This window comes from Heterobasidion irregulare (assembly GCF_000320585.1).
Source record: "Heterobasidion irregulare TC 32-1 unplaced genomic scaffold scaffold_02, whole genome shotgun sequence".
Taxonomy (NCBI): Eukaryota; Fungi; Basidiomycota; class Agaricomycetes; order Russulales; family Bondarzewiaceae; genus Heterobasidion; species Heterobasidion irregulare.
In genome coordinates this window covers 2,164,294-2,179,397 of record NW_009258198.1, presented here as the reverse complement: position 1 = coordinate 2,179,397, position 15,104 = coordinate 2,164,294, and the positions used below count along the sequence as shown (strand labels likewise).

The 15,104-nt window shown below is 56.9% G+C and overlaps 6 protein-coding genes across 6 annotated transcripts; 3 read left to right on the top strand and 3 right to left on the bottom strand.

Moving 5' to 3' along the window:
* Positions 1-1,330: 1,330 nt before the first annotated feature.
* HETIRDRAFT_100558 (uncharacterized protein) lies at positions 1,331-2,447 on the top strand (the record flags this gene model as incomplete). Its single annotated transcript, XM_009544381.1, has 4 exons — positions 1,331-1,471; positions 1,537-1,725; positions 1,796-1,900; positions 1,965-2,447. 4 exons carry the CDS (start codon positions 1,331-1,333, stop codon positions 2,445-2,447), a joined length of 918 nt encoding a protein of 305 aa, XP_009542676.1.
* A 96-nt stretch (positions 2,448-2,543) lies between these two features.
* HETIRDRAFT_457525 (uncharacterized protein) lies at positions 2,544-4,993 on the bottom strand. The gene is made up of 11 exons (XM_009544380.1): positions 4,911-4,993; positions 4,667-4,838; positions 4,595-4,612; positions 4,441-4,536; positions 4,365-4,391; positions 4,206-4,303; positions 4,125-4,133; positions 3,560-4,060; positions 3,357-3,500; positions 3,016-3,297; positions 2,544-2,926 (listed from the first exon to the last, which is right to left on the bottom strand). Exons 1-11 carry the CDS (start codon positions 4,925-4,927, stop codon positions 2,836-2,838), a joined length of 1,455 nt encoding a protein of 484 aa, XP_009542675.1. The 5' UTR covers positions 4,928-4,993; the 3' UTR covers positions 2,544-2,835.
* An 80-nt stretch (positions 4,994-5,073) lies between these two features.
* HETIRDRAFT_407718 (uncharacterized protein) lies at positions 5,074-6,396 on the top strand. Its single transcript, XM_009544379.1, has 3 exons — positions 5,074-5,260; positions 5,341-5,614; positions 5,736-6,396. The coding sequence occupies exons 1-3, from the start codon at positions 5,112-5,114 to the stop codon at positions 6,249-6,251; spliced, it is 939 nt and encodes a 312-aa protein (XP_009542674.1). The 5' UTR covers positions 5,074-5,111; the 3' UTR covers positions 6,252-6,396.
* Positions 6,339-9,112, bottom strand: HETIRDRAFT_309837 (uncharacterized protein; the record flags this gene model as incomplete). The annotated part of the gene is made up of 12 exons (XM_009544378.1): positions 6,339-6,877; positions 6,983-7,056; positions 7,183-7,557; positions 7,637-7,707; positions 7,776-7,786; positions 7,849-8,020; positions 8,142-8,251; positions 8,319-8,428; positions 8,480-8,488; positions 8,551-8,661; positions 8,715-8,930; positions 9,066-9,112. The coding sequence occupies 12 exons, from the start codon at positions 9,110-9,112 to the stop codon at positions 6,339-6,341; spliced, it is 1,845 nt and encodes a 614-aa protein (XP_009542673.1).
* Positions 9,113-9,459: 347 nt separating this feature from the next.
* Positions 9,460-10,057, top strand: HETIRDRAFT_243182 (uncharacterized protein; the record flags this gene model as incomplete). The annotated part of the gene is made up of 2 exons (XM_009544377.1): positions 9,460-9,762; positions 9,836-10,057. Coding segments are annotated over 2 exons (525 nt in total), but the record flags the coding sequence as incomplete, so codon positions are not given.
* A 102-nt stretch (positions 10,058-10,159) lies between these two features.
* On the bottom strand, positions 10,160-15,013 carry HETIRDRAFT_380000 (uncharacterized protein). The gene is made up of 21 exons (XM_009544376.1): positions 14,764-15,013; positions 14,611-14,708; positions 14,299-14,544; positions 13,837-14,243; positions 13,621-13,780; positions 13,465-13,570; positions 13,254-13,410; positions 13,130-13,196; positions 12,986-13,076; positions 12,827-12,936; positions 12,683-12,774; positions 12,414-12,633; positions 12,104-12,363; positions 11,951-12,045; positions 11,707-11,901; positions 11,469-11,650; positions 11,325-11,406; positions 11,090-11,253; positions 10,879-11,019; positions 10,735-10,802; positions 10,160-10,659 (listed from the first exon to the last, which is right to left on the bottom strand). Exons 1-21 carry the CDS (start codon positions 14,894-14,896, stop codon positions 10,272-10,274), a joined length of 3,462 nt encoding a protein of 1,153 aa, XP_009542671.1. The 5' UTR covers positions 14,897-15,013; the 3' UTR covers positions 10,160-10,271.
* Positions 15,014-15,104: the final 91 nt, after the last annotated feature.

The window sequence follows — 15,104 nt, the reverse complement described above, 5'->3', positions numbered from 1 at the left end:
AGTACATGTGTAAGTTAAAGCACCATGGACATCAAGTGTTGCTGACCAGGAAAGTGTACATAGCTACATTGCAACCATCCTAGTGGTATCACTGAACTGCTGATCTAAAACCCAGACCATGGCTTCCTTCCAGGCTCGCTGTCTCTCAAGAACCCAATCCATCTCTTGCCACAATATCACTGTCCATAATGGGAGTCATCCTCCAAGGTAACGTGGATCTTGAATTGCCTGTGCACCATTGAGAATTGCCTGACCAGCCAATATCACAGTAGCACGAATGGCTTCTTTGTGCGGGATACTTCTTTCAGATAAGCAAGATGCTAATAGGTTTGGAGGGTTGTTGGTGAAGAGTTTGTTTGCATGCTGCTCCACAATGCTGTGGTCCTGATGCAGCAAAGGGAGCCAAATGAATTCATGCACAAAAAGGTGTTCTTGAGGTAAGAGGCCAACTGTATACTTGTCAGGAATCCGCATTAGGTTATCAATATATGCCTGGAGCGCCTGAGGAATATCAGCAGGGTTTGTAGGAAATTCTCTGCCAACATCTATCCATTCCTTGACATCAAGTGCGGGGATTTCATTGTCATCAAGGATCAAGATAACTATTCTTGAGTAAAGAAGCTGAGATATTGAGAAGCTGAGAAGTTGTGAAGTGAGTGAGATGTGTGATGTGTTTACGATACTGAGTAATCTGAGAGAGTTCACTGAGAGTTCTGACAGTCAAGTTGGGCATTTTTTTGCTGCGGAAATTGGGTAAATCAAACAGATTATCTACCCAGCGGTCCCTGAAAGGTCTGACTACCGGAACCATATCATACCCCCCCAAAATAGGGTCATGCTACCGGGAAAAAGCTCATATATTGGGTCCCAAAATGGTCCCCTAGACTACCGAAATTTCTCAGAGCAGCGGCGCTATGCACTGCCCCACTACCGTGGGAAAATCATACATCTGGCGGGATTGCCGGGGGTCCTATTTTCACTCCTGGGTTTGATCATTTGGAAGCAGACCTTAACACAGAACGACTGCAATCTTCTGTGTTGGTCAGCAACGGAGACTAACTCCAAGCCCACTCCATCAATGGAGAGGGACCGAATTCTTGAGTCCCTCAAACTGCGCCATGCCAACAACACGGCGCATGGTCAGAACGGAACATGGAACATATTAGGACGGGGCACGAGGACTGGGAATCTCCTGTACTCCCGAGCCGCATTGGCCATGCGCTCGTCCTCTTTCTACTCTTGCTGACGTTCAATGCTGGCTACATAAATAGAACAGGTCTTCAGTATTGATGAATTTAGACATCCCCCAAACCCAACTTTTGTTCCTAGTATGAATTACCTCACGGTTTCACCTCATCCAACATATACTTCTGAGCCGCAGGGAAGAGCAGTCGACCTCGACCATGTCCCGACCTCATACTATGGAGCTACCCCAGTCCCAGCTTCGGAGCACAGCGGTGGGCAAATGCTGGTAATGCCGCATCTACGTTCGCCCAAAATGATCCATTATGTTTACGAGGTCTCATTTCTGCCAAGTCTCATGGGAATCATCCGGACCTCAGTGCATGGCAGATACAACCCCAGGCCAACGACGGAGTTGCGCATTCTTTCCATCATCCACCAGCCACCTACTGGCCCCCGAACACTCACACTGCTCAGGCTCCGATACCGAGGCAGTACTCGCACACTCTGCAAAGCGTTAACGCGGGAACACCGGGTCCAGCGGTATGTCTATATCCCTCTCATTCACCTCCGCAGTATCATCTCACCTTCTCATCTGGGCCTTCATACTCAGTTCTACCAAGAGATGAGGTCTACGGTAATGCCTACATCCACCAGCCCGACTCAGGGCCAGGTTAGTGCTCCGTATGGTGGGTACTACTATGGACAGGTCGACTCGGTAAGTTCATCTCACATAGTGTCTTACTCCTGTTATGACTACTTATTGATTATGGGGTATCCAGGCTGCGTCTGCAGCCACTCAGATGTCTTCCGCAGCAACGTGGTCTCAACTCTCCGGCGAGACTGCGCACTCCACCTATCATCGTACTCAAGGTATAGCAATGGATACGAGCACCGCTTATCCCTATGGCCAGAGCTTCACGCCTAGTGCCCAAGCGGCGGCAGCGGCCACCTATGCAGCCCCGTCTGACACGGCTTCGTCCCATGTGTATTGGGCTCAGCCATCCGGCGTGACCGACGACACTCGTGGGCCAGCGCTCGCGAGCTCAGCCCAACCTCAGAACGGCGGACTCTCTTTGTCCATCCCAACCCATGACTATGTCGAGCCTCAGGGTGTGTCCGAGGCCAGGCAATTGTACGCTGCCCCAATTCTGCCCGTCGTTTTCCACAGCTATCATGACGGCCCACGCATGTCGATCACTGTTGAGTTGTACCCACGCAGCGAGATGCCAGTCGCTTCCTCAAATTTCCATGGCTTGTGTTGACGAATTCCCTCCGTTTCTTTCCTTGTCTCGTTTTTGTTGTTTTGTTTTTCTTGTTCTGACAAATCCCGCCCGATGTCGCTGTCGTTGCTCTCGATCCGCTTTCCAAGTTTTCATCACGTTGCACGGTACGTACATACATACACGTAGGGGGATCTTAACCGCTTCTACAGCATAACATACCAACTGTCTAGCTTTCGATACATGGGCGGGGAGTGCTGCGAGACACTGTAAGTAGCTGCGAGGGAAGTGGGTCGGGTCAGGTCAGGTTAGAGACGAGGCATGTACAGTACATAGATCCACTGGTACAACTTTCGCAGAGCGCTGCAAAACATGGCGAGGAGAAAGAAGATGTGTATGTGGAAGGACGAGGTATGAATTCCAGGATAGATCAGACCGGTATATCATAAAGGATAGACAAGAGGCGACGGCGACGGCGAGGAACAGAGAAATGGCGCATACAGAACGGGACGGAGGGAACGCTATTCCATACAACAAGAAGAATGAAGTGAAATGAGAAAGATGAGCAATCAAAAAAAGAACCCGGCAACGACTTCATCCACCCGCCTACGACATGTCCAGCACCGACGTCTCCAGCAGCCGGAACTGCGTCGTGTCCTTCGAGTGCTCCGACCACCCGACGACCTCGCGCCAGTTGTGCGCGTTGGCCTCCTTCTCGCCCGCTCCCGCGAACGTCTCGGCCTCCTCCTCCGACAGCCCGCGGAAGATGAGGAACAAGCGCGTGAACACCGCGTCCGCCGTGACCGCCATGTCGACCGCCGCGGCGATGCGCGCGGGCGAGAGGAACCGGTACGCAATGTAGCGGTGCATCGCGAAGGAGTGCAGGTGGGTGCTGATGGATGCAATCGAGGTGGGTGAGCGTGCGGGGGAAAGAGCAAGGGAGACGCGTACTTGATGAAATCGGTGCGAGCGTGCACCGACATGCCCAACTGGTCTAGCACCCCCATCAGGTGCGGCAAAAAGTCGTTGAACGGCATCGCAAAGCTGTTCCTAGGGGCTACAAAGTCGGCAGGATCGAGCATCGTCGCGTCGGGCCTGCATCGAATCCCTTCCGTCAGCCTTGTAAAACAAGTCGTTCGGAGGGCCGCGCGCACATGACTTCGTAATAGATCGACGACGCGACCATCTCGGTCTCAAAGTGCTCAAACCCGCCGCCGGGGTGCACGCGGAGGAAATACTTGACTTTGCCCTCCTCGAGGGTCTCCGCGGTGGGCCACGTGATCCCCATCGTCCACATTGGCGCGCACTGGAGCGTGACCTCGCAATACTGCGTCGACGGCGCGATGAGACTCAAACGGCAGCGCGCGACCGGGGGCTTCGCGGCGACGGCGAGCTTCGTGATCACGCGCGTGTCGACAAGCAGCTCGGGCGGGACATCTTCGCCCTGCAGGCGGGTGCCGGAGAACTCCATCTTGTGCGTGTCGCCGTCGTGCACGATGTCGAGCTTGCCCCAGAACATGCCGTCGACGGTCGTGCCGTCCTCCATGCGGGCCATGTCGAGCTCATCAGACGAGACGGTCGTGTCAAGGGCGACATGTTGGCCCGGGGTTAGCTCAAGGTTAAACGTCGCGGGCATCTCGAGGACGGGGGGCGGGCTAATGAAGCAAAAAATCAGCATTCAGAGTAGAATAGGAGGGGGCGGTACGAATAGGGACTTACGGCGGCGGACTGCGGAGATATGGGACGGATCAACGAATGAGAGCGCCAGACCGGGACAGAGAGGGAAGAAGAGATACGTACGGAGGTTCGTCGGGTGGCGGGGGACCGTCACTGACGATCTCGACGCGGAGACCGGGAACGCCCATGGTGGCGATCTGGTACGAGTCTTCGCTGGTCAACTGAGGGAGAACGGGACATGAGGGCCGAGCGAGGCTGTGCGAAGGGGAGGGGGATACGGACGTATATATAATCACCAGACACGAGGCGCTTTGGGACGGTTAGTAGGAAACCTAGGAGAGGGATGGTTGGGGCTCACGGCGGTATGTATGCTAACGAAATCTATTGGGACACGGAGACTAAAGACAGCGTCGGGAGGAGGCTTGATCCAGTCTCGTGCCAAGGCGTCGAGCTCCTGGAGTGGAAGGCCGTATGAAGAGAGAGGAAATGGGGAGGGGAATGGGAAAGCGCACCGCAAATGTAGCTGGGAGCTGAGACGACGAAGAGGATGAGAACGAGGGTAATGGTGGGCGGGTAAGACGCACCATGCGAACTGTCTCCATGTCGATGTAGACGAGGGTGAGGAGGCGCTGCCTGCTGAGGGCGTTCTGAGCCTGTTGGCGCATGTCTGTGTCCTTGCTCTGGTTATTGTTTCTGTTGCCGGAGCCCTTGAACTTGCTCCAGAAGGAGCCCGAGGGCAAGCTTGAGTTTGTGGATCTGGAAGACATAGCAGAGTGAGGGGCCGAACGAGTGAGAGGAAGGAGAGATGAGGAGGAGGGGGGTGCGTACGCGGGGGAGATAAGCATTGGAGAATTGAGAACGAGGAGAGGCAAAGCGAGGAGATGATCGAGCTGGGACGGAGACCGTCTTCCATCTGGCTGTGTCCCCGATCTGCAGGCGGAGAGCAGCCCTTGGCCCAGCGGCTCCGGGCACGTGCCCTCCCCTCCTGCTTCTTCCCTCGCGCCTGTCCTGTCCTCCCGCCAGCAAAAAATGCTCCGCTCGTCCTGGGCCCGTCTCCCTGCCCCCGTCCGCGGCCCCCGTCCCCGCACCCTCGTCTCCACCGTCCTCCTCAGCAAGAACTGGGACACCCACTCCCTCTCCGACCTCAAGTCAGAGGCAAAGCAGCGCGGCCTTCCCCAGTGCGTTGTCCATCTTATCCCCTGTCACCTGCCGTCACGCCCCGTGCGCGCTAACTCGACGCTCCGTTCCTTTGTTCAAGGAGGGGAAACAGAGCGACCCTCATCACACGCATCAAGGAGCACGATCAGCAGTCCCCCCTCCAGCCCGCCCACGTCCCCGCGTCCCGTGAGCCCCCAGTCCCTGCCCTCGTCCGCAACGCGTCCGCCGCCCCCGCGTCCAGCACCCCTCCCCCTGCATCCAGCGCTCCTCCTCCCCCATCTACCCCGTCTCCCGTCGCCGCGTTCCCCAGCCAGTCCCTCGACATCCACCTCCCAGACCTCTCCGCCCCCTACCCGGAGCTACCCGTCCAAATCGTACGTCGATTCCCTCCTCTTCGCCTCCTCCCTCTTGCCCCGCCCCCGATCCCCATCCTTCCCACACCTCTTCCCACGTCTCTGACTCACAACTCACACCTCCTCCCTCCGACTCAACCAGCCCTTCGTCCCCGACTTCTGGGACTCCTTCCGCGTCAAAGCAGCCTCTGCCCCTCCTCCTCCCTCCGAGCTCCCAGTCCCAAAAATTCTCGTCGTCGCTGGCTCCGCCACCCACCCCGCCGGCGGCCCCACCTTCAACCTCTCCTCCGCCGTAGAGTCCCTCGCCACCGTCGATGCTCCCTCCGCCACCGCACCCTCCGCCTCCGCCACGCCCGCCACGGGCGTGCGCGGCTTCTGGGCCGACGTAGCAGGCGACCTCGGGATCCCCACGACGCTCGCGCTCCCAGGCGCTGCCCGCGCGCAGCAAAAGGCACTCATCGAGAGCCTGCCGGACGAGGCGACCTCGCTCAGCGCACAGCGCGAACACCACGCCCGCACGCTCGACGCGGACGAGCGCAAGGGCGTCTGGGTCGTGCTCGGTGTTCTCGCCGGCTCGTGGCTTGCCGGCGGGCTGCTGAGCAGGGAGGCCCAGTTTGCGGAGCACGCTGCGGTCGCGGAGGAGGCGAAGCACGAGTGAGATGTCGGGCTCGGTATGTATCAGGGAACTCTCCATTCCTAATCCGCTTGGATACATAGCATACTGCACACACTCTATTGGTCTCTGTCATTCCGCTATAGAGCGTCTTGGTGTGTCTGCCTGCAATTTACCATACGTACCGCACACCTTCGCCCAAACGGGCCCTGCGCACTCTCGGAGATATCCGGAAGCTGCGCTCCCGACGCGACCACGGTGACGCAAATGTGGCTGAACAGGAGCTCGTTCTGAAAGCGCTTGTCTATATACGCAAATGTAGGTATCCTGAGCCGCCAGAGCATTCCTCTCGACGCGGCCCGACCAGAAACATTTCGACGCTCGACCTAGCTCTGGCATCCACGATATCCACAAGTTTACGCTCGCGGTTCTCCCGCAGGCAAGTAAGACACCAGCGCGTACCTGCACGCACGCCACCAACGGACCGTCAGCGAGCCACAACCCCGGTCCGACGAGCACGCGCACATAAAATAAAAACACGCACCGGCCGCTCGTGCGCCACTTCTCGCCGCGCGCGTCGAGCGCGGCCGCGATAGCCTCCGGGATGCCGACCGCGACGTCCGCCTTGTTCGTGCGCAGGCTGAGCAGCGGGAACGCGCCCGCGAGCGGACCTGTGCGCGCGTGAGCACAACGTGCGCCGATCGCGCGGTCGGGACGCAATAAGCGGTCTCGTCAGCGAAAGGAAAGGCCGCGGCAGGCGGGTGGGCGAGCGAGACAGACAGACTCGCCTGTGGCGGTGGAGAAGGGGGTGGAGACGGGCCATTGGACGTCGCCTGTGAGCTTGCGGTAGCTAGATGGGACCGTGCGCGCTCGAGGTGAACGCTCGACGAAGTCTCGGCGCCTGCCACTCACTTGAGATCACCCTGCACGGCGCGAAACGGACGAAATCAGCGTCGGCCGCACGGCCCGTCAGCACCGCGCGCGCACCTTGAACACGACCAGCCCGCTCCCCCGCAGCTCCCCCCACAGCGCGGGCGCGTGCGCGCGCATATCCCAATACGGCCACGGGCTCGTCCAGAACTCCGCCAGAGCGCTCCGCGCACCGAGCGGCGCGTCGCGGGGGACCGAGAGCGCGAAGACGCCCGAGGCGAAGTAGGCGGTCCAGCGCGCGACAAGGGCGTGCAGGTGCGCTGAGGAGGGGGATGGGGACGGAGACGGAGATGCGTCGGTCGAGGGGGGCGTGGAGGACGCCGGCGGCGGGGGGAAGAAGGTCGGGGAGAGGAGCGCGGTGAGGGTTGCCGCGAAGTCGGGCGGGGTGACGTCCGAGACGAACCACGGGATAAGCTTGGGGCTGAGACGAGGCGCCCGGATGGCACGGTGAGGTGGATAGCGCTGCGTGGGAGATGGCTTGGACATGAAGGGACACGTACTGGAATGTGACGTGCGAGACGTAGGGCGTGTACGTCACCAGAAAATCGGCGAACACCAGGTCCGTGTAGAGCTGTTTGTCCGGCGCAAGCGCGGCTCTGTCTGCTTCTGCGATCCTGCTTCGGACAAATAAGGACGCACCTCGAAGCCGGCTGCACGACGTGCTCCACTGCTCGAACTGTCATCTGCCGCTCAATGTGCAAGGACCACGCACCGTTATCGAGGACGAAGTCCACGCGGGCATCTTTGAGCGTCTTGACGTGCTCCCAGACGGCATTCTGGTCGTCCTTGAGGATGAATTCCTGGCGTGCCTGCTGGGCTTCCTTACCAACCGATTGCAGATGCTGGATGTCTTCGTGCGTCATGTGTGTGAGTAACGAGAGGTCCTGGATGTATGCAATGTAGGGCTGGTCGATGGCTGGGGAGGACGGACGAGACATACGGTAGCGTTTCCCCTGTGATGACGAATGAATAAAGTGCAAGTGCGTGGGTGAAGCCCATCCTTACGCACCACAGACACATCTGTATCATCTCCTTGAAGAGGACTTGGAGCTTGTCCGGATCAGACTCGAGCGCCGACTTCTCTTCCTCAAGCTCATGCATTGTAGTTGCAAGCTCTGGAAGGAGGATGTGCATCAGCTGGCAAGATCTAGAGGAGTCTCAACAGGGTAGAGACGGGCATACGATGGATCGCCGTCCCGCTGGCCTGGAAGGTCGCCTCCTTCTGCGCATAGAAGGGATCAAACGCGCGCCAGTGCTTCGTCTGAGCGAAATACGCGCGGATGAAGCGATAGCTGACCACGGCCGGTCAGGCTACATCTGCACCGAAAGCGACTCAAACTTACAGATAACATCTGTCGGAGCAGTGCAGATCGAAGCGGTGAGACATTTGGCGATCGGTCGTGTAGGCACCTACTCTGCGAACAGCCACGGAGCGGTGAACCATGTGTTCTTGCCGTCTTTCTCCAAGCGCGCCAGCTCGGCATTGTATATGTCTACCATGGGCTCCCCGTCCTCTGGTACGGGTCTTTTGCCGATCTCATCGTCAGGGTGTATACCAATCAAGCCAAACTCTCTTACTCGAGTGGCCTGTCCCTGCCCATCTGGTATTTCAGTCGGCTGAAGTTCTCGATGAGGACCTTGCCCTCCGTGATCCTCGCCTCGTTTTTGGGTATTTGATCATCGCTTGCATCGACGACGTTCAGATCCTCGATCGAGGAATCGTGGTTGGTGCGATATACGGTATCTATGATGCCCGTGAGGATTACGGGCCATCGTTTGACGACTGTCTCATAGCTAGAGGTGTTTTGTTGGGACGACCGGTCAACTGGGTTCGTCGCTGATGCAGCATGGGCACTGACGAGAAGCTGTGGATTGCGCAGACGGAAGGTTGAGATGCTGCCGGCGTGATCGGTGACTGTTCGTTCTTACCCGGACTTGTCGAGGGGATCGTAAGGCAGATACGGTGCTTCGAACATTGTGCGCTTCCAAGGGTGTAGACGCGTAGATCTCAGATAGCCGAGCGAGCTCAGGTGAAGAGGCGGCGGCGTCGATGACTACTTGCGGAGACTTGCGGTATCCCGGCCCGCCCTTCCCCCTCAAACGGCGGTCAGTTACTACTTGGACCTGTTCTTTCGAGTGCTCGACGGAGTGAGCGACTGTCTTCACCATCTTCATTCCAAAGGCTGATTCTGCAGGGAGCCTATTCTCCTCAACGCCTCTCGCGTCTCCCAACGAACAACGTGGCGCAGGGCACGATCAACGCGCAAACATCATGTTTTCTCCTGTCCGCTCGCGACCGCCTCGCCTCCCTCTCGCTCTCTTGCGCTCCCGTCCGCGCCTTCTGAGCACCACAGCCCCCGTCCATGACCTCATCGGCCCATCAGACCCGCTGTCCAACCTCCGCCCCGTCATCTACACCGACGGCCCCTCGTCCTCGTCCTCGTCCTCGCCTTCGCCATCGCCCCCCGCCATCCGCCGGCACCCGTACTCCCTCACCGAGTTCCGCCTGCGCACCAAAGCCCCCGGCGCACGGGAGGTCGGGCCCGGCGCCGAGCCCGCCCTCGCCTACCGGTGGCGCCTGCAAAAGCAGCAGCTCGACGCGTTCAACCACGCCTTCTGGGCAGACGTACGTCCCCTCCCCTCCCCTCCTTTCCCCGCTCTCTCTGACATCCTCACCCACTCACCCGCTGTTGCACCAGAGCAACGCCCGCTTTGACGCCTCGCTCGCCTCCGCCGTCGCCGGCACCGCCCCCTCCTCTCCTCAGCACGAGCGCGCCCTCAACGCCTTCTACGGCCGCTGGGTCCACGCCGAGGCTGTCCGCCAGGAAGAGTACAACCGCGAGTGGCGCCGCCGCAGCGTGGAGGAGATCAAGCTCGCGTTTCGCGTCTCATGGCAGCGGCTCCTTGCTCGGTTTACAGCCGCATGACCTCGTTACTTCGTTCTTCCTCATCAGCGCATTGCTGGGATCACACAGTGTACAGCACCGTTGACGACAGACACCGTTTTTTTTTCACATCCCTGAGATGCAAGATGCATATGCTCATAACATGTATGTACTTTTGGAAAAAAACAAAGACAACCCTACACACCGCGCGCCCGACAAACTCGCTAGTCGTCAGTGTCAGTCCACTCGCCTACACGCTCAAAAACTCCACCATCACCAGCTCCTTCGTGCGTTCATACACGTCCTCTAGATCAAGCGCCTCCACCCGCCTCGCCTCATCGCGGTAGTCCTCCGCGAGCGCCTCCACCTGCTCGGGCGCCATCCCCGACCACCGCGCCGCGATCTCCGCCAGATCTGGCACCGGGTCCTCCCCGCCGGTGGCCCCGTCACCCTGAGGGTGGCTCACGCGGTGGACGCGCGGGCCTGACCCGAGCGCCTGCGAGGGCGTGAGGATATAGCCTGGCGGGGTGTGCTGCTTTGCAAACGTCGCGGAGAGGGCGGTGTAGAGGGCGGTCGAGCGGAAGCGCTCGTTGAGCGTCTCGTCGGTGATCCCTGCGGTCTGGCGGATGGCGTCCCAGCTGGGACGAGAACGGAGTGGGTAAGAACAGAGGACGAGGCGAAAAGGGGACCGGGAATAGAGAAAGAGGACGTACTCGTCGTGGGCGTAAATTCGCCGCCAGACGGCTCGGAACGCGGTGAGCCGCCTGCCTTCGGGCAGATTCTGAGGTCACAAATAAAGAAAGATCGAACGTCAATCTCGTTGCGGATTTCACGTGACCGGAAAGAGAACAACGCACCCTCGCGCACGAGAGGAGATGCAGCGCCGTCGCGTAGTCCTCGATGGTATCCACGTTATCCTTCAGCGACAGCACGTCCGCGGCGTCCTCAACGGTTAACGCATTACCCCGCAGCAACTCACGCACGAGCTGCTTGAACACCTGTACATGATATCAATTTACATGCCATGGCTCGTTTCGTGTGCAGGTCGAAACGCGGAAAGAGACTAACCAGCGGCAGCGACCGTTTATCCCCGAGCTTGCTTGCTTTCGCTTTCAAGATCGTCTCAGCCTGCGCGTCGACCGATTGCTTGCCGCGAGAGGGCGACAATGCCTCCTTGAGCTCCGCAAGGAGGGCTTCATGCACGCTGACGAAGTCGAGGCCGTCATGGAACGCTATCGCGAAGGTCGCAAAACTGTTGGTCGAATGGTTCGACGCACACGACGAGTATGTAATGGATGCTCACATTCCAGTAAGTTTTCTTCGTCCTTGGCACCACTCTCTTGCAAGTGTGCGAGGTGTGAGAGCTTGCCGATGCTGAGCATCAACTGAATGAACACACGTGTCAGCCGTTTTCAGCATTGATCCTCGCGATGAATGGCCTACGCACCGCCTTGGCTGACAAGTCCCCTGCATCCTGACCTTGCGACAGCAGCGTCTCCGATGCGGCGCTCCACCTGCGCTTACCCATATCGCGGATCCAGGAGATCGATGGGTGTGAGAACTTCGCGAAGTACCGGTCCACATAATCTCCGTATGCGTCCTCCTGTGCGATCATGGCACGGAGCTCGCCTGCACGACACGAGCATGAGAAAAACTAAACAAGACGGAAAAGTATAATAGCGTACCGTGCTCGATATACCAATGGTACAGCTCCTCCGTGAACTCGTCCCGGAACTTCTCTATGTATGCGTGAATGCTATTGGCGTGCGGATTCGCCTCGAGCGGATACACGGCGTCCTTGTTGCAGAGCGATGCAAGACTCCGGAAGTCCCTATACTTCTCGGCGAGTTGGAAAGCGTGGTCCCCGAACCCGTTTCTCCCTAGGCCACCGATGTCAGGCCTGGAAAAGACAAACGAAGAGAAACATACGAAGGGTGTCGAGGACCTCCGGCCTCAGCTGCCGGAAACGATCACCCAGCAGCAGCCGCTCACGCTCTTTCCCTTGCTCCTCGCTGACAGCAGAGCTGCGACATCGCATCTGATAATTAGTAGCCGTGCAACGCAACAACGTACCTGACCTACCTCTTCAGCCAATCTAGCCGCTCCGTCATGGACGCGAATATCACCGACGCGAGCTCTGGCAGCTGACTCCTGGGCTCGCTCGTCGAACGGGCAGAACTGTCGTTCCCAGGGGCTTCGACAAGTGCAGTGGTTGTGTCAAATAGCTCGATCGCGATGTCAATCGTCTGTAGTCTGCTCGTCCAGGGCTTGATGAATGGCAGCTCGATGCCGTACACCCCGCCGTTGTACTCTCGGTACTCAAGGGCTGAATTCAACATCAACTGAATCTAGGCATCAGCGTAGAGATGGAACCGACGAGACAAAAACGCACCAAGACGACACTGTTGGCCTCCCAGAGAGCTTTCCAAGCCTCTGCAGGTGCTTCGTGGATACTCTTGCGTGTGATGTCCATAACGTACGGGAGTAACCTCCCAAGGTCGTCGACCCGAAGCCGGAAGAATGCCCGCAGGAAGTCGACATGATGACCCTCACCGGTGCTGTTCATATAGATATAGATTGCTGATTTCAATACGCTGAAAACTGATCCATTTCTTCATGGCTCATGAGCCTCGGTATAGCCTATAAAGGGGCTCCACGCACGATAAATAGTCGTTCAGTGTCTGCCAGAGTTGTTGGGCCGCATACAACTTCTCTGCATCTGTCGCCAAACGCTGTCTACTTCGTTGCGAGATCTGAAACGAATGGATTCTCATCGATTTATAGACAGTTGCGTTGACCTTTTACCTTGCCTAGAACACCATTCTCGTTGATGAACTTGATGAGGAAACTCAAGCGCTCTTTGCGTGTCGTCATTTGAGACGTGAGGTCATCATTTGGTTGCACAACCAGATGGTCTACTCAGGGTCAGTCTGCGAATATGGCAAGGAAAAAGAACAAGCGCACCCGATTCTAGGATCGCACGGCTAAGCTGTTCAGCTCCAGACATTAGGCTATCCTCGTCAATCTCAGGTGGAAAGCTGAAATGCAAAGGGTTCTGAAAGTGGGGTTCATACCTTCCAGAAGAAGATAAGATAGTGCCCACAGTACCTCTGGAAGTGATCCGAATTTAATGGCCTGACTCATGATAGACTGTATGAGAGTGCTTCGTCCAGTCCTGCCGCGAAATAAACATCAGGCTCTGATGAAAAGTAGAACAGTGAAGATGCATTACGCAGGGTCAAAATTAGCCACTTTGTCGCTGTCGACGGTGGCTTTCATCACGGTGGCGGCCGTCAAAACAAGCAATTCACTCTGGTCGCTCACAATGCCCACACCAAGCATGCGATCCGCAGCTGACTTGAGCCGTATACGGTCTTTGTACTCGGTGTCTGTGAAGTGACGTTGACGAGCATCTACGAAGTGATTCTACAAAAGGAACGAACCTTTAGCACATATTGTGATTGCATCACCGAAGTGAACAACAAGTAGCGCATCTTTAGGTATCAGTTGTAGTTGTGGCTGCATCGGGGCTTCAGTAGCGCCGAACGTCTGTAGTCACAATGAGCTTTTGTTGAGAAAATAGCGATTCGATGACATACGCTCTGGTAAGGCACACTCATGACATTCTCAACTTTCAAAGTCCCTGCTAATACAGATACCTGAATAAGCGAATATATTCGACGGGGAGTAGGCCCAATGCTGATTGGCAGATCGTCCTCCGTGCCACTATGAGAGGTCAAGAACACCAAGCTTTCAGAACTGGAGAGGAACATCATTTCAGTGGCGTAGATTACAAGAGCGAATGGTTATATCACCTCTCGACTACTAAATCCAGCAACTCGATGTCTATATAAGCATTCGGCGTTGAAGGAGGACTGATCGATTCTTGCAAGGCTGGACGAATGATACCCATGAGGTCTTCCTCCAAAGTGATCTCTTCCCAGCCTTCGGACGACATATTCCACTGCTGTATTCGAGAATCGATTAAAGCCCAGACATCCGTACCAAGATTATTCTTGGTACCCAAAGCAACGGCAATAATATTCCCTGCTTCAGGCTGTAGAATTGGTGCTGCCCACAGACTCGGGAAAAAGCGCGATAACGACAGTGATGAATGAGGGCGAGAGAACAATCGAGATGTCAAATGGTATTTCCCTCCTGTCGATGTCAGTGTGAAACGAAAGAGGCGGCCACTTGAGGTAGACGCGACGTAGGTTTGTGGCTAATCATGATAGAAACGATGAACTCCAGTTCCAATTAGCCTCAGACGCACTCACATCGGATCTGGTCAACGAGGTTGTACTCTCTCCGGGTTCGAGCTCTAGCTGAGTTGTGGAGAACCGATCTCCCCCTGCGAGGCCAATACCAATGCTGTCCCAGAAGCGGATCTCTCCAGAATTGGATAAGAGTATGAGACCTGGTTCACGAGAAGCACCATATGGGACGAAGGCGTGAAGTGGAGCGTTTTGGGAGTAGTCGATTGGGCAAGAAAATATATAGCAAGTGGGGGTTCCAGCGAGAGCCTATAAGCGGTTGAACATAGAGTGATAAAATGAATATGCGACCTCGGTGACAAGCTCCGTACTCACTTGGGAATGGTGCCACACGAAACATGTAAGGGAGGTTGCGACCAATGCGAACCCAGTCAACGTATCGACACGGCCGGTATACGCGTCGCGAAAGAAGTCTGTCAAAAGCTTGAGCATTTCAATGCAATTGTCACGAAGCTAACCGAGACGCACCAGCAGTCCTTAATATTTGTTTCACCTCCGCAGGGAGATGCGCATGAAATGCCACCAGCATTTCATTGGATTGGGCGAACACAGTATCCGGTCGAATACCTCTTTGGTGCAGCGCCCCATCATCAACGTCCATCCCAGATACGACGGAGACATCCCTGGCAGCTGACTGTCGATGTTCAACGCCACGCGCAGGTGTAGAGAACCGCGAAGCAGGTTTGCTTGCACCGCGGGTTGTACGCCTCGGAGGAGGTATAGTACCAGGGGGACGCGACACAGGACGATTCGTACGTCGAGCCATAGGTGGAGCGTTATACATTGCCATGATAAAGAGTTTTTGTCGA

What these genes read in the sequence shown, in the direction of transcription:
- HETIRDRAFT_457525 (XM_009544380.1), bottom strand. An exon ending in TCGTTAGCATACATACCGCC is followed by an intron (nt 4,392 to 4,440) that starts GTGAGCCCCAAC and finishes ACCGTCCCAAAG; the next exon opens with CGCCTCGTGTCTGGTGATTA. An exon ending in ACGTCGGTGCTGGACATGTC is followed by an intron (nt 2,927 to 3,015) that starts GTAGGCGGGTGG and finishes TGTATGGAATAG; the next exon opens with CGTTCCCTCCGTCCCGTTCT.
- HETIRDRAFT_407718 (XM_009544379.1), top strand. Translation starts at nt 5,112, where the DNA reads ATGCTCCGCTCGTCCTGGGCCCGTCTCCCTGCCCCCGTCCGCGGCCCC. An exon ending in AAGCAGCGCGGCCTTCCCCA is followed by an intron (nt 5,261 to 5,340) that starts GTGCGTTGTCCA and finishes CCTTTGTTCAAG; the next exon opens with GAGGGGAAACAGAGCGACCC. An exon ending in CGGAGCTACCCGTCCAAATC is followed by an intron (nt 5,615 to 5,735) that starts GTACGTCGATTC and finishes CGACTCAACCAG; the next exon opens with CCCTTCGTCCCCGACTTCTG.
- HETIRDRAFT_380000 (XM_009544376.1), bottom strand. Translation starts at nt 14,896, where the DNA reads ATGGACGTTGATGATGGGGCGCTGCACCAAAGAGGTATTCGACCGGAT. An exon ending in ACAAATATTAAGGACTGCTG is followed by an intron (nt 14,709 to 14,763) that starts GTGCGTCTCGGT and finishes AGCTTTTGACAG; the next exon opens with ACTTCTTTCGCGACGCGTAT. An exon ending in GTGGCTAATTTTGACCCTGC is followed by an intron (nt 13,197 to 13,253) that starts GTAATGCATCTT and finishes ATTTCGCGGCAG; the next exon opens with GACTGGACGAAGCACTCTCA.